Genomic DNA, 15,298 nt, shown 5'->3' on the forward strand with positions numbered 1-15,298 from the left:
AGTTAACGTCTTCTTTACTCCTTATCTCAGTCAGCCTCAACTTCCCTACAGGCTTCTCTAGTCTTTTTGAAGTTTCTCAATCACACATAGTTATTTTGCAGTTGAAGAAGCTATTATAGATCCTCACAGCCTACCCACCGTGAACTATGAACAAGGTGTGAAATTACTCTACCTGAGCCTTGAGATGTACTTTTCTGAGCACCCGTGGAAGAAACTTGCGCCTTCGTTATAGTCTGCACAGGCTGAGCAACAATTGTCCCTCCGCCTCCACTCACGATGGCTTTGGCTACACCTTGAGTCACAACCTGCTTCGGGCCAACCGCCTTTGCTACCGAAGAGCTAGATTTTGCCACAAGTATCTGGCCACCACTTATAGCCACTGCTTGTTTCACTGTCGACTGCAAAGCAGAACCAACTGGAACACCAACAACCTGCAACAAATAAGTATTGAACGATGTGCTGCTGGCAAGGGCAATCGTGCGAGTTCTAGCTGCTACGCTATGTCCATCTCTAGGCATTTCAGGACACTTTATACATGTCTAGTCATGTATAAAAGCTATTCACTCAGAAACAAAATTAAATTGGCAAAAGGCCAATCCCAAGTAAAAAGATAAACTGTTACGATTTCAGAGCACCCACAAAAGATTAAGTACATTCAAATTACAGGGCACTTCCATTAATTTTTTTCTTATATATAAGCAATGGCTTAATTCCAGCTGAAGATAAAGCTTGCCTTGGCAAAGCACAGAGATCCAGAAATTTAGTTTTAACACATTCATGTGAGCAGACTCCCTGGGAAAACTACGGTCTTAAAGGAGAATCCACAAAGTGCTTTAATTTCATGTGTTGACAATAACTGCAGGGAAAAATGAGTTTGCATACCTGCTCAAACAGGTAAATAAGGCAGTAAAAAAAGATGATGAATGTGTAAAACATAAAATGGTTTGGGTTGGAAGGGGCCTTAAAGATCACCCAGTCCAACCTCCCGGCCGTGGGCAGGGACACCTCCCACCTGACCAGGTTGCTCCAAGCTCCGTCCAGCCTGGCCTCGGACACTGCCAGGGAGGGGCTGTCACAGCTTCTCGGGGCAACCTGTGCCAGCGCCTCACCACCCGCACAGAAAAGAATCTCTTCTTTACATCTTTCTTCTTTACATCTTATCTAAATCTACCCTCTTTCAGTTTAAAGCCATGACCCCTTGTCCTATCCCTACATGCCCTTGTAAAAAGTCCCTTTCCAACTTTCAGCATAAATATATATTTACTTATGCAAAAGTGAAAGCTCCGTCTGTAGTCTCTTATGCTTGGCACATGCTTTGACTCCACCCACAATGGAAACAGGCAAGAACAGACACAATTTCTGACATTTTCTCATCTCGTCACTGCACTGGTAACGTGCCTTCTCAGGAGCTCAGAAGCCACTCCTGTCATGGCAGCACTGCAGCGGCCCAGGTTCCAGCAAAACACCTGCATTGCCACTCAAGCAGGACTGCTTCCACCTAACGCTGCTTCGGGCTCTGCCTCCACCCCACTCCCTGTTTGTCCTCGTCTCTCCCGTTGCAGGTCGGCAGTCCAAGGAAAGAAGCTGCCTCCTCTTACAGAAAGACCTGGACGAGCTTCCCCAAGATCTGACGAGGCCAGCTGGGTCGACCTTCCGGCTTGACTTTCCGAGCTGACAGGCTCCAGTTCCAAACCACCCCCCACTCCACTGCTGCAACGGGTTAGACAGGAGCAGGAGATGTTCCCTGTACAGAACAAAATGCAATATTGCCTGTGCACGTTCTCAAAGAGTACAGGTGAGCATGATATGAACCACTCTGAGCACACGGGGAAACCAGCAAACCGCGGTGCTGCTGCCTACGTTTGAGACAGAAGCAATCCTACATCTCTGAGAGAAGCACAAAGTGTTGTGATAAAACCACACCACACCGAAGATGCTCAAGCGCCTCCTACCTTTGACTGCACCGTCCCCTCGCCTGTGCTCACGATCGGCTTCTGTGGTGACAAGGCTAACATGTGGCTCCCTTTGACGGTGACATACTGCTGCACAGAGGTCTGCGTGGCTGTCCCTGTCGCCGGTAGCTGGGGTTGCTGGGGCAGCTCTCCTGGCTCCTGCTTTATTATCACCTTTTAAATAGGAAGAAATAATAAGAATGAAAAGCAAATTCCTTAAATCACTGTGGATCATTTTTAAAACAGGCTGCCCGCAGGAAAAGGCAGGCAACAGTCAACAGTCGCAGACGTGGCTCCTGCCATCAGCTGGACTCCCTAACCCAGTGCCAAGATGAGGGTGACTCTCAACGCTCAAGTGGGGAGTGGCGAGGTGTCTGTGTTTACAAAGCATTCCACATTTGAGAGGTGCTCACAGAAATTACAGAATCACAGAGAGTAGTATCACGGCTACAAGTCACACTAACACTGGACTTGGCAAGACCCGACTTCTTCAGGCCCCGCACCTCAGCACAGAGCCACAACATTTTAAGGTTTCAAACTACTAAGTGCCTTCCTCTCAGACGATGTCGGAAACCTCAATTGCTTTTTTTTTTCTACCCTGCAAAATTAGGACCAGTACTACAGCTATAGATACTGTAAATTATTGTAGCTGATATTATTCTCTTGTGCATATGTTTTATGTTTCTCCAGAACAGGCTCTAAATCTAACCCCTAGGAGCAAAGACCCGAGAAAGGCTGGTGGCTTTTTTTTCTACATTAGATTGCTTTGGGTATTGCAACTGGTAGGAAGCATTCTTCCGCTCTTTACTTAGATCACGTAATATTGCCAGAAACCACTTTAAATTCTGGGTAGTAACATTTAAAGAAATGTACTCAGTAGTGTCAACATCTGAGATTCAGAGATCACTACATCGTCTTTTAAGAAGCTTCTGACAGATCCACTGCAGTCTAGTTTTACTGCATCCCACTAAAAATAGCTTTAAAAACATCAGCCTCAATACAACAGTGATTCAAAGGAGAACAAGAAAGGATGAAAGAGGACATGAAAAGAAAAATCATAGGTACAGTAGAGCCACAGGGAAAGAAAAAAAAACAAGATACATTTTTGAGAGGTGTTACAGAGCCCTTGGCAACAAAACACGCTGGTTCCAGTAAGAGTTTTACATGCACTGGAAGTTACACAGTTTGTGGCAGAAGCCAGCATGAAATGTCACTATTGGGCTCCTTGTCCTACCACAAAAGCCACAAGGAATAAATACCTTTGTAAAAGCTCCAAGTCCTCCAGTGACCGATTTGGGGCTCTGCACCTTGGAATGACTCCCAATGGGACAAAGGGGTGGCATGGTGGCAAACAGAGAATCCTCCTGCTGTGAATAGGAAGACACAGCGACAATACAGGTGAAATATCCAACACAGGAAATAAAATGAGTGACTGCTAAAAGGGTAGCACAGACCATCTGAGGCGGCCAAGTTACCTGTACAAGTAAGACCTTTCCAAAATCAGACAACACTTAACTAAAAGGGAGCGCAACGTAATAAAACTTACAAAAGTTACATCTTGAACAGCAGTCACTGCTTCTTACAGTATCATACACAGGTGAAATAAATCGACCTAGGTTCCCTGACCAGTTTTTTATACAAAGCATTTGAGAGCTGTAAAATTCAAGTAGGCTGAGGGGGAAAACTTATCAAGGCATATGAACACCTGATGGGAAGGTGTAAAGAAGATCAAGCCAGACAACACTCAGTAGTATGCAATGAAAGGGCAAGAGTGCACAGGCACAAACTGAAAAATCTGAATTCTGTTTAATCAGAGAACTTTTAATTACTTAATTAATGGTTTAATGGATTTAACGGACTCTCCAGCCTTGGAGATACTCCAGAGGTCCCTGCCAGTCACAACCATTCCCTGATTCTATACACAATCTCAGAGACAGAAGGCAAGCTAAGAAGAAACAAGTTACAGAGGAGAAAAACCACAAACCAACATTCAGTTTAAGTCTGCAAGTAAAATTCTCTCAGATGAATTTTTGCTCTCCTGTGACTAGCAAGATGTGATAGCACACAGTCTTTCAAGACAGAACATTTGGCAGCAACAGTGAGGTTACATAACTAAATGAAGTAAAAAACATTTCCACATCTGTAAAATCATGCACCTGGCATTTCTGGATCTGAGGCTGGTAGGCAATTCAAATGCGTTTGAGGAAGGTTCTGTTTTATTTAAGTAAAATAACTTTACTCTTTCACCACCACCATGAACTCCAAAGCCACCGTTTCACAACCCCTTGGCTTTTCCTTGGGGTTGGATCAAAACCAGCAAGCCCTCAGACTCCAACCTAACAGTCCTTCTTCCTTGTACTCACACACAGGGCTGAAAACAGATCAGCTTTCAACCAGACTGGTTGTCTGCTCTGGTTTACCACATCGCTGCATCATCTGGCAGTAACCAGGGGGAGGTGTGAAGACAAGGCGAGAGGTATAACCAGTTCTCTCAACGGCAGCCTGCGTATCGGTCATTTTTAAGCGGCTGAAGAAACGCAGCCTTGTCATTAAAAAAACACAGAAAAAACTGGCACACAGTGAAGAGATGAACAAGTTAAGCACAATCTGTAACATCATACTGAAATAGCAGACACCCCCTCTTTTAAGAAACCATAAAGTTACAGCTTTTCCTCCAACCAGAATTCACAAATCAGAATACATTCTGTTTTCAGAGCTGATTTATATATATATTTTAAAATATCCTTTACCCTGGAAATACATAATTCAACTACTCCTAATGACTTTTCAGAAAGAGCTGTCCCAAATCAGCGAGAAGGAAAAGACTAACGGTTTTCAGCAGAGTTAAGTGAAATCCATTTGAGCAGACAGGCTTTTAAAAGCTGAATAGCTAGCTGCACACCTGACACTTAAAACGCTACTCCAAACTAACTGCTTCAGACAGCCATCTTCAGCATTTTTTTCCCCCCTAACAGACAGGAAGCATTTCAGTTCCAAATGTGAAGTGATTAGCTCTCTGCAGGCTGACTGGCAAGCCTTCCTCCCCACCATACCCTGCATTAATGTTCTTGTGATTTGGAGACAGGGAAACACTCCTGTTTTCAGCAGCACACCCACCAGCTGCTTTCAGAAAGAGCCTCGCTGACGCCACTTCCCTGACAGAAATATCCCTCCTAGCACAAGATGTGGGAGAGATTTTATGTGAGATGGTTCAGCTCTGTACCTTTTGGGCTTTGCAGATCACAAGCATAAACCGTATTTATCACTGTTTGTTTACACATTTGGTTACTCCACTGTTTACACAAACATTTTTCTAGACACACACAGTTGTAAAACCACTAAATAAGCTTTTTCTGAGGTTGCTAGGAGCAACTGCTGTGCAAAAATAATGAAGAGCGAAGGTTCTGAGGTAGGCACCTCTACTTTAATCACATACCGTCACTAATAAAATGAAGAAGATCAAAGTCAGCTACAGAAGAGCTTTTTTGGAAGACAGGACACTGAGAGCTATGCCCTCCCTGGATTGCCTTGTAGAAAAGCAAAAGAGCAGTGCCTTCAGCACAGGTGGAGGCAAGTCTAATTGGAGTGGCACGAAGCGACACAACCATCTTGTATAACCACCACGTTCTCGTATGGCTCCATATGTCAGACACGGTAAACCTTCAAATGAAATGACTGTAATAGAAGGCATGTAGAATTTGTTAATCAAATTTTATGCTGTGCTAGAAATGAAGTTGTTTAGGCTGCAATATCCTGTTAAGCAAACGTAGTCTTCCCCGGCACCAAGGTCAGGCTTGTACACAGGGGGAGCTGTCTAGCACCAGCTGCAAAAAGAACAAAGGCTACCAGGATGGATTGACTGTAAGAGTATATAAAAACAAGAATAATTGACAAGAACCTAGTGATAAAGGTATCTAACAAGGACCATCTGGTGATGAAAGGCCCCTGTGGAATTCGAGGACAAAGATATCTTACGAAATGTGCTGAGAGCAACTAGTTTTTGAACCAAGGTAAAAGTTCATCGTGAGGAAGACCTACGGCCTTCATCCCTGAAGACCCCTGCCCAAGACCACCAGGAGGCACTGCGCAGGTGTCAAGAGGAGGAGCAGCCGACCACCGGAACTGAGCGCCCTTTTTGAATAGCTCATGAATATTATAATCATCTAATGAATATGTAACTTTCTTTGCATATAACCAAGGGATCTGCCCGTGCACGGGTGCAGCTGTGGTATGAGCACTCCTTGGTGAGAGCTGCTCCCCGCTGCCCAGCGCTGTTTTGCTTACTCAGCTGCTTGCTAAATTTAATAAATTTTATGAATCACTTAAATTCTAAATTGGCTCCTGGAACAATGACAACCCAAACAACTCGCCCAAACTGCACGATTTATAATATCAAAAAGTCCTATTTAATAGGAAGATGGATTTTATACAGAAAGCACGCACCTAATAAGAACATTACCTTGACAGCTGAGGTGACAAAGCTGGTCCCATGAGTCTTCGATACAGGAGATCCAGTTCCATGAGAGGTCTGACAAACGCTGCTCAGTTTGCTGGTTGGGCTCCCTGCGTTTCGGGAAATAAAGCAGATGTCAGGTGAGGGCTGGAGAGCAGAGCCAAGGAACACATGAAACCTCTTCTAACAGGAAACATGGCATTTCATTTCAACTCCGTATTCTCCATGAGGTACGTCAGTGGGAGCTGGCACGGGCACACAACAAATCGGCTACCGAATTTCCATCCGCAGAATCCACGCCTCAGGGAAAGTACTCTCCACCCAGAGCTCCATTTGCTGCCTGCAAGTGCTCAGGCACCTTCTTGGGCGACTGAGGATATCGGCTACAGGTGCAAATATGTGAAATTAGGACAGTAAATGAGCTGCTGGTCAGAAATTGCTGCTACAGATGTAATGTCCTTCACTGCCCAGAAGCCCGCTGAACCTGGACTAGCCTCAACCCCTGGCACGGTGGAGGGCTTGGAGGAGGCTGGAGTGGGAAGGAAAAGGAAGGCCAGAAAAGGAGGGAGATAAAGTGAGGAATAACAAGAGGGACAGAGAGAAGAGAGAGGGAAGGAAGAAGAGATAAGGAAAGAAGACATGGGGTCCTTTGTGGAAGACTGCTCTTGCAAAAATAACATGGACACATGTGCCAGGGGACAGTCCTGACCCCCAAGATGGACAGGTTTCAGTGGGAAACTTACTCTGTGTTAGCAGAGTGTGTACACAGCACCCATCAGCAGCAGCTTTGCTACTGCTCTTAGGTTGGTTTGGTAGTTTCGTTTCTTCAAGAGACGCCAAACCCATGGATTACACATATGAAAACACAGCAACAGTCTCTCATACGGTTGTACTACAACCTGCACTTAAATTTAAGTAAATGAGCAGCCATCTCTCAAAATAAAGGGACTTGGGAAGGCTGGCTTTCATCAGCATCCTCTGATCCTCATAGACCTCACCTGTCATTTAAAATATGACCTGCAGTCTTATCAAAAACGTCCCAGTGACTTTGGCTGTAGTACCACACTGTGCTCAACCCAGCCAAAAGGCCAGCTCCATGGTCCCTCTCGCTCTCTCACACAGGGTGTGTTTTAGAGGTGACATCCGACAACCAAGCTGGGTTTGGGCGGGGAGGCCGTTAGTTTTCTGCTCTGCCACTGATCCACTCCGACTCGACTCATGCAGGGTACGGGGGAAGAGGCAGGAGTGCAGGGGAGGGAGAGGCAGCAGGCAGATTCTTGCAGGCCAGTCTGTACTTAGATCATGCTAATGTGGTGGGAAATTGCACTTTTAGTGGCCTTAAGGCTTTTACGTCCAGACCATCTGGTGCATCTACAGATCCTATCCCCCATGTACAAACCTCTACCAGAACACAAAAGCTACCCAAGTTACGATAAACCACATATGCAGAGTAGACAGTCAGGCTGGAGGTGAAGAAGAAACAGAAAAGAAATAAAGAAAGCCCCCAATCAGCCAAAAAAAGCCCTGTTGGTGAAACAGCCTCAGTGTTACCAAAAAAGCTCCAAAACACACTTAAAATTCAGCTATGACTACGCTCCCCCTACCAATTCCCTCTGTGGTGAAGTTAAAATGAACGTGACAGCTGTGTTCCCTCAGACAAAAGGAGGAACCGTTACTAAGTGAAGAATTTTTGCACTTTCCAACCACGCAGGACAAATGGTTTGCGTGTTACATGGATGCTGCACTTCACTGCTCAGCACGGCTCCGAGCATCCTTCGGAGGTGCCGGCAAGCACTCACATACACAAACAAGTGCTTTTAAACAGACAGCGGCTCTCAGCCACAAATCACAGTGAGTGACTTTTGAGTGACCTTTCCTCCAACGCAGAGATTTCCAACTGACTCCCATACCCATCACCCATCTCCTCAAGTTTAGCCCTCCCCCATGACCCCAGGCTTATCCAGCCACTGAAACACCGAGGGAATACAGTTAGAGGAATCCAAACCGGCTGGAATCGGACCAGCTAGCAGTCGAGACCAGTAACAAAACCAGCAGGCCTGCTCTCCTCGTAAACTGGGTCTATGTATTCTGACACATCTAGAGCATCCTATGCCAGGACCTAAGGCTGCCCTGCGAGTCACCGCAAAGTGCCCGTGCTTTTTGCCCGTATCTGCAGTACAGCTCTCACCCAACCATCTCTGCGCATCCCAGTCTAAAAGACTTTTTCCCCTTTCCTCTTTGAAGGGGTATCTGTGAATTCAGTTCAGCCTTACGCCATGCGCCGTTTCCTAAAAGAAGTTACGCTGAAGTCCGAGACGCCCGTACCCATGTCACACAGGTCAGCTGTGCAAACCAGTAATACCTCTCTCTTCCATCTTCGCAGACTGAAAGACCGTCATTACACTAATCGTTTTAAAGGGAGAATAAAACCCAACGGGTAAGACTAAGCCACTGCCTTCTGTGATCCCACTACACACCTGTGCTTGTGGCTGCTGCTCCAACCATCTGTCCAGGCTTGTCCACAATAATATACGGATTATTAATGACTGAACTAGCAGAGCCTTGCTTCATGTGCACCGGAGTGGAGGTTGGGGTACGAGGTAGCGGAGATGGACTAGGGGTCGATATTGGAGAACCTTAAGAAAAAAAGTCCAATGCTTCTATCTTGTAAATGTCGTAAGAACATAAAAATACAACAAAAGTAGTACTTTTTTTAGTGAAGGAACATGTTTTGTGGATGCACTTCCCAGCCTGAGTGAAATCACAGGACTTGGAAAAGGAAAGAGGAGGCAGAAGGAAAGGAAAAGGCATATAAAGCACTATGGCTCATACCTACTCTGGACACTGTCTGCCTACCAGGACACACAGGGTTCAAAGGGACATTGAGAAGCCATCTGCTCTATCCCTGAATCCTGAGGGACGTTACCTAAATCATTCTGACTGCAAAGACCAGTGCACCCATGGAGATGAAGAAAGAGAGCTGAGCTCCTCGATGGGCGCTTACTTTCCCTTTCGAAGCCCACGGCAGAGGCACTCAGGGCCAGGAACCGAGCAGTTCATGTCGCGAGGCTGCGCGACCCAGCACCCATCAGACAGGCACGGACGCCCTTGTCTCTTCACTGCCTCATTACAGCAGAAGCCCTTGAAAGCAAACTGCAAAATGTGCAACTTCTGGGTAATCAGGCCGTGAGAGAGAAAAACTAGAGAAGAAAGAAGTTGCATGAGGGGGTAAACAAGAAATGCAGAGAAAAGGACAGGCAAGGAAGTGATCAGAGAAAATAGACAGTGGCAAGCACAGTAAGCTTCAGCTGCCTGTTAATATGCTTTCTTGGCAGTGACTGAATTAAAGTGAAACATAAATGTTGATCAGATAACATCAACATGTCTTATAAACTGCTTTTGAAATCTGAAAGGGGCCACACTTCTTGGCAGACAGCAGAACCTTGGAAAAATATTTAGCAGGGAAAACAAATAGCAAAGATCGACAGAGAATAGTCCAAGGATTTCAAGAAAGATAGGATGGCCCCCGTAATTCTGGCTTTCTAGGAAGTTTTCTTAGGAAACCAAGATCAAGAGAAGAGCTTATAAGGAAAGCACTTATCATAGGTTCAAACATAAATCAGCCTAAGTACAGTTTTAAGATATCAAGGAACAATATTGAAATTTAAAATAAAACCCCAACAAACCAGATACACTTGAGGAAAATTTTGTAGGAGCAGATCATCAGAAATCACACATCCTGATTGCTAGCTGGTGCTTTTTCCTCTCTACCCTGTACATTAGAAAACAAAGGGATGTAACAGATCCTCTTTCAGCTTCACAACACGTGACATGGTGAGCTGCACATCACAACTTTCTCATGTAAAACCTCATCCAGTGGATGGTATCATGCCCAGGCAGGGAAGGGACCATAAGTGAAATGAGTAAACGGCACCTTGACCGTGTTTGGTTTGCAAGCTACCCAAAGAGCATCACATTGCTCCCTGCAGTCAGCTGGCAATGTAACCCAACAGAGGGCAGACTTTTGGAAGAGGAAGACCAAAGCTGTTCCATCTGAAGAGATATCACAACTACAAGAGGGACCATTTGAGTCTACAAGGTTGAATCTAATTATCTGCCCAATAATCACACAAAAAAATTTCTTCTTAATCCATCCCTGCTGTCTCAAAGCTGGAGGGAGAAGAATGCCTTCTTCCCACATACCAACACCCACATGGAAGATGTGACCTTGCCTGGGCCTTTCTGTGGGTAACAGTTCAGTCAAAGACTAATTTTTTCAGACTTAAAAGCATTCAAGAACAGGTAGAGAAGAGCTCTCATCCTGCCTTTGATCTGATGTGAAGCATTCCCTGCCTGTATTGCTTTTCCTTGGAACAGTAAGAAGTGTGTTTAGCTCCTTCGAGTCTCCTACCGCCCAGATGTTCAAAGAGTGGAAGGAAAGGACACAAAACAAGCCCAAATGCTTCACTCTCCTGTTTTCCAGGCTGAAGCACTGGGATAAGTAAACTAAGATTCACCTGATACAATCTTGCAACTCATGGTGATAGGCTGGAAGGATTTTCCTGGTGACTCTGCGGGGCTCGGACTCTGACCTTGAGGCACTATTTTACAGCTAGCTGCAATGGGTTGAAAGGCTGAATTTCCATGAGAGCCAAAGGCAACTTTCTGTGTGGCTAACTTGGTGGGAGTCCGCTCTATCGAAGATGGTAGGGAATAAAACGTGGCATGTCTTTCGGTTTCAGCATTCCCAGGGAATCCTGATTAAAACAGGGAAAAGAAGAGAAATAGTTCTTAGGCCGAGACATCTACTTCCTTATTGCGCTTCTCTACACAAACAAAACTCAGGTACGATAAACATGTTCTCAAAGGGGGAAGGAAAAGCAGCTGGTGCGCAGCACTGAATGAGGAGAAAGTGGGGTAGGGGGGCTCCTCCTGTGCAAGCCTGCTGGACTGGGCTCTGAGCAGAAGAATAAAATGCTGCCGTGTGCAGCCTGTTCAGCTGTGGCAGGAGTTCAGCCACTTCTGACACGTTTTCTTGGAACGAAAACGTTTTCTTGGATCAAAAGCTGCTAGTAGTTTCAAGTGTCCTTGGTTAGGGATCCACAGGATTAAGGCTGGATCTCCTTGGCAGAGAATCTCGCAGCACATTTTTCGAGACCACTTACTGCCTTTTGACCTGGGTGAAGGAATCCACCTTATGTGATGCAGAAGGAGATCAATTACCCTGCAGCTGATGAGAGAAGCCACTGCCTGTCAGGGTAAGAAGGAGGCAGGTTTATTTCCTTCCCATTAGCTGTAGCACTGCTCACTGAAAGGTGCTGCATATCTTCCTGTTTGAATAAAAAGCCTGTGCATTTAAAATCTGGTTGCGTTTCTCCTTTTTTGGCCACAAGGAAGCACGGCATTTAAACAGTTGGCGTTGCTCTTGCTGAGCCAGGGCACCGCCAGCAGCATCACGGCACCTAGCAGAAAATGCACCACGCAGCACACCACTTAAAGCCATTCCTTGAGCACAGGAGAGTCAGGATAAATCAAGAAAGGCACTGGATCATCTTGCACACAATTGTATTTTCAAATAGCAATTTGCTGTTTCCGGCAAGCTTCTCACACTAAAAATGCGTAAGAGACAACCTTGTTTCTCGGCCCAGTTAACCAAGGTCTGTCCCATAAGCCTTGAGACGGTGTATTTCACAAAATAAAGCTAAATGCTAACAAAGGCACAGTTTTTCCTGCTTCATGCAAACAAAAATCGCAACAGCGTGCCCAAGGGGCCTGCGCTAGCTTGTTTCAGGCAATTCAAACCATCCTAAGGCATCAACTGCTGCCCCACTGTGTTTCCTGATCTTACAGGGGAAGCTGAGAATGGGGCCGTGACTTGCACAGACGCCACCCCTCAGATAAATGCACCCTATGGCTTTTTCACTATTTTCAACACCACAATTACGCAGTGATTTTCATTCTCTCGCAGTCAACTCACGTTAAGCACCAACGTGTAACTGAACACAGCACTAGACCAATTTCTTAAATGTATACACAGTCCCCAAAATATTCAGAACCAAAAAAACCACCAAAAACCTCCTGAAAATAGTCTGCCAAGAACAAACTACAGGCGTTATTCAACAACCTGGTTTCCAAACGCATCTGCTGCATAAAGCTCCGTATTCATTGTGTTTAGCAAAACAGAGCCCGCTTAACAAACTCCAAATCAAGAAAAACCCCAAACGAAACATAACAATTTCTGAACTACACTTCAGCGTACATCAAGGCAATCAAAAAAAACCCCAAACGAAACATAACGATTTCTGAACTACACTTCAGCGTACATCAAGGAAATGGTCATCTGGGGTGAACAAGGAGCAGGGAGCACTGGCAATTTTTAAAGCACAAGAGGAACTGAAAGGTAGTATCCAGGAAAGTTGAAGTTCCAAGAACTCAAATTTCCCCCACACCTATTCTCTTTACCTTTGTCCACAGAAGCGTCTGGGCTGGAGTCCCGCAACTGTTTAATCGGCGAAGAAGCTTTGACTGGTGCTGGGATGCTCAGTGGCAGAGGTAACGATGCAGGAACGTCAGAAAGGTCAGACTCTGAGGACTGGGAGAAGAGATACTCCTCGCCAAGGGAATGCCTGTGTAGCTCCACATCCACCACCTTCCCAAAACAAGAGAAAGGACCACATCAATATTTGACAGCTAGGTAAAGACATAAAACGTCTTTATGCATTTGCCTTGTATTTTCATGTCTAGAAACCTCTCCCTTTGTCTCTGTATAACATTTCCATTCATTTCAGGGATATCTCCTGGAGGTCCAGCAGCACTTGAGCTCAAAGTCTCTTGGTACAAGAGCACACTGTCCAGTCCTTGGGGAGCACTGGGAGGAATACAGAGCCCAGCTCCAAGCACCCCACTAAGGAAAGGGCAGCCCACCTCCTTAGGGATAGGCATAGAATTGCAGCTTGCCTCTTCTGAAAAGGCTTTGAGAAACACACCACACGATCTACTTTTCAAAAGTGTTCTTTAATCACAGTGGACATCTCACATTAATGTTTCCTCCACAGACTGAAAGGCTGAAGTAATGTGAATTCACTGTAAAAATTTCCATTCACTACAGTATAGCAAGGAGAAAATACTACAAAAAATACTTAGGGATATAGAAAACGATGAGTTATTGATTCCTTCAGTTTATTTTAAGTTTTAAAAGCTCATTTTCCATGAAGATACTGAATCCTGACAGATGCAGAAACTTAGACATACTTAATTCATTGCAAAATTTCAGCAAATTGTTGGGTGATCCCTTTAGGTGAAATTCTTTATGTATGAGATTTGCAGCACATCGGAATGTAAATGAAGACACGTGGTACCGCAAGTTCATGAAGAAATAAAAATTTAAACTGTAGTACAAGTTACGAAAGAAGAGCTAGAAACAGTCTCTCCTAAACTAGAAAGGGGAAAAAAATGACTGTTGTCATGAGTAGTGACAGAGTGTCATAAGAAATTCTTTTAACTAGAGAGAAGAATTTACATTCCAGAAATCATAAAATCAAATGGGTCTGACACTGTGCTTAGTCCTGTGTATTTTTTTTTTCTTTTTAAACATCCTTAAGGGAATCAAAGTACAACATCCATCCCATGATCCACTGACTCACCGTTTCGGCTCCAAGTGTTTGCAAGCCTGTGTAGGTCCTGTCCAGCTGGGTAAGACAATATAATATATTTGTATTAAAAAGAGCAGAGCAACGTAGTAGCTAGAATCTACAATACAATTTATCTGAAAGGAGCTGAAACTATGTAAGTTGATCAGCAGAATATCCGATTTTTTAAGGCCACAGATTAGAAATCTGTGTGCTTTGTTAAGTACCCTCTCATCTGAAAAAAGGCCAACCATGACCCCAAGCCCACACTAGAGCAGAAAGGAGGAAAAATGCTGAAAGAAATGAGACTGCTGGGCAAGTATTACTTCAGTCTAAGAGGAGCCTTTAAGGAATGTCTTTTTATTCCTGACATTAATATAAGAAAATAATAATGAGAAAAAACTCAAGATTTAAAATGACCAGCATGAAGGCTACATTTACACTATAATTTTTGATTAAATAACTCTTCACACCGAGTATGAGCTGATAAAGAGGCAGAAAATCCTGGAGGCATCTGTTAAGAGACCTACAGAGTGGAGCTGGGTTTGACAGGCTCATGGTGGCCTGGAGCAGAGGGGCAGCCACAAAGGAGGGCTCAGCTCACTCCCATCACCTCACAGCAGCCACAGGCTCAGTCTGTAAACAGCAAACGTTTCCTGATTTGAGTTCTAACGTGCCACAGACTGGTTTTCTTCTGTAGGCTGGGCATCTTTCACTGCACAGCATCCATCCTATCGTTGCAAATTTGTCCCCAAGTTGTATCACTCCAAATTTATTTTTACTCATCATCTGCATTAAATGGCTCTAGATTCCAGGGGAACATTTCCAAACTTCTCTCCTGTCTGCATGTGGGGCTGCAACAAGGTATCTACATTAGCACAAAGTTCATTAAAGCAGGCAGAGTTTAAATAAAACTAATGATGCTGCTCCAAGAAACAGCTCAGAACTTAATTCCACTAACGCTAGGGACTACTAATTAAAAGGAAAACAAGAGCAATGGCCTAGTTTTCCAGGACTGTTGCATATGATAAATCCTATTGAGTCTCACAGGACAGATGAATAAGTTGAAAAAGAAACCTCTCTTCAAAAGGAAGAAGCAAGGAATGGGGAATCGCAGCCCCTCCCTGCCCACTCTGCCGACAGAGATAACCTCTAGCCGACACGTGCCAGTTCTGAGGGGACAGATCACCAGCACAAACCAATCCTGCAGCACCCTGCGCAGGTAAAGCCAGTGAGAGCACGATAAAAAACTCAAACTGTAGGGA

At 44.8% G+C, this 15,298-nt stretch overlaps 1 protein-coding gene across 1 annotated transcript in view; it reads right to left on the minus strand.

The window, feature by feature from the left end:
* YEATS2 (YEATS domain containing 2) overlaps positions 1 to 15,298 on the minus strand; it is a gene marked incomplete at its 5' end in the record, with an annotated part of 37,492 nt that overhangs the window by 19,363 nt on the left and 2,831 nt on the right. The window contains 8 exons of the mRNA XM_009872893.1: positions 173 to 431; positions 1,953 to 2,126; positions 3,212 to 3,319; positions 6,412 to 6,515; positions 8,883 to 9,041; positions 10,923 to 11,162; positions 12,868 to 13,054; positions 14,049 to 14,093. Coding sequence (XP_009871195.1) covers positions 173 to 431; positions 1,953 to 2,126; positions 3,212 to 3,319; positions 6,412 to 6,515; positions 8,883 to 9,041; positions 10,923 to 11,162; positions 12,868 to 13,054; positions 14,049 to 14,093 — 1,276 coding nt within the window. The remainder of the gene's footprint in view (positions 1 to 172; positions 432 to 1,952; positions 2,127 to 3,211; positions 3,320 to 6,411; positions 6,516 to 8,882; positions 9,042 to 10,922; positions 11,163 to 12,867; positions 13,055 to 14,048; positions 14,094 to 15,298) is intronic.

The sequence above is a fragment of the Apaloderma vittatum genome, unplaced genomic scaffold (genome assembly GCF_000703405.1).
Source record: "Apaloderma vittatum isolate BGI_N311 unplaced genomic scaffold, ASM70340v1 scaffold1257, whole genome shotgun sequence".
NCBI classification, from domain to species: Eukaryota; Metazoa; Chordata; class Aves; order Trogoniformes; family Trogonidae; genus Apaloderma; species Apaloderma vittatum.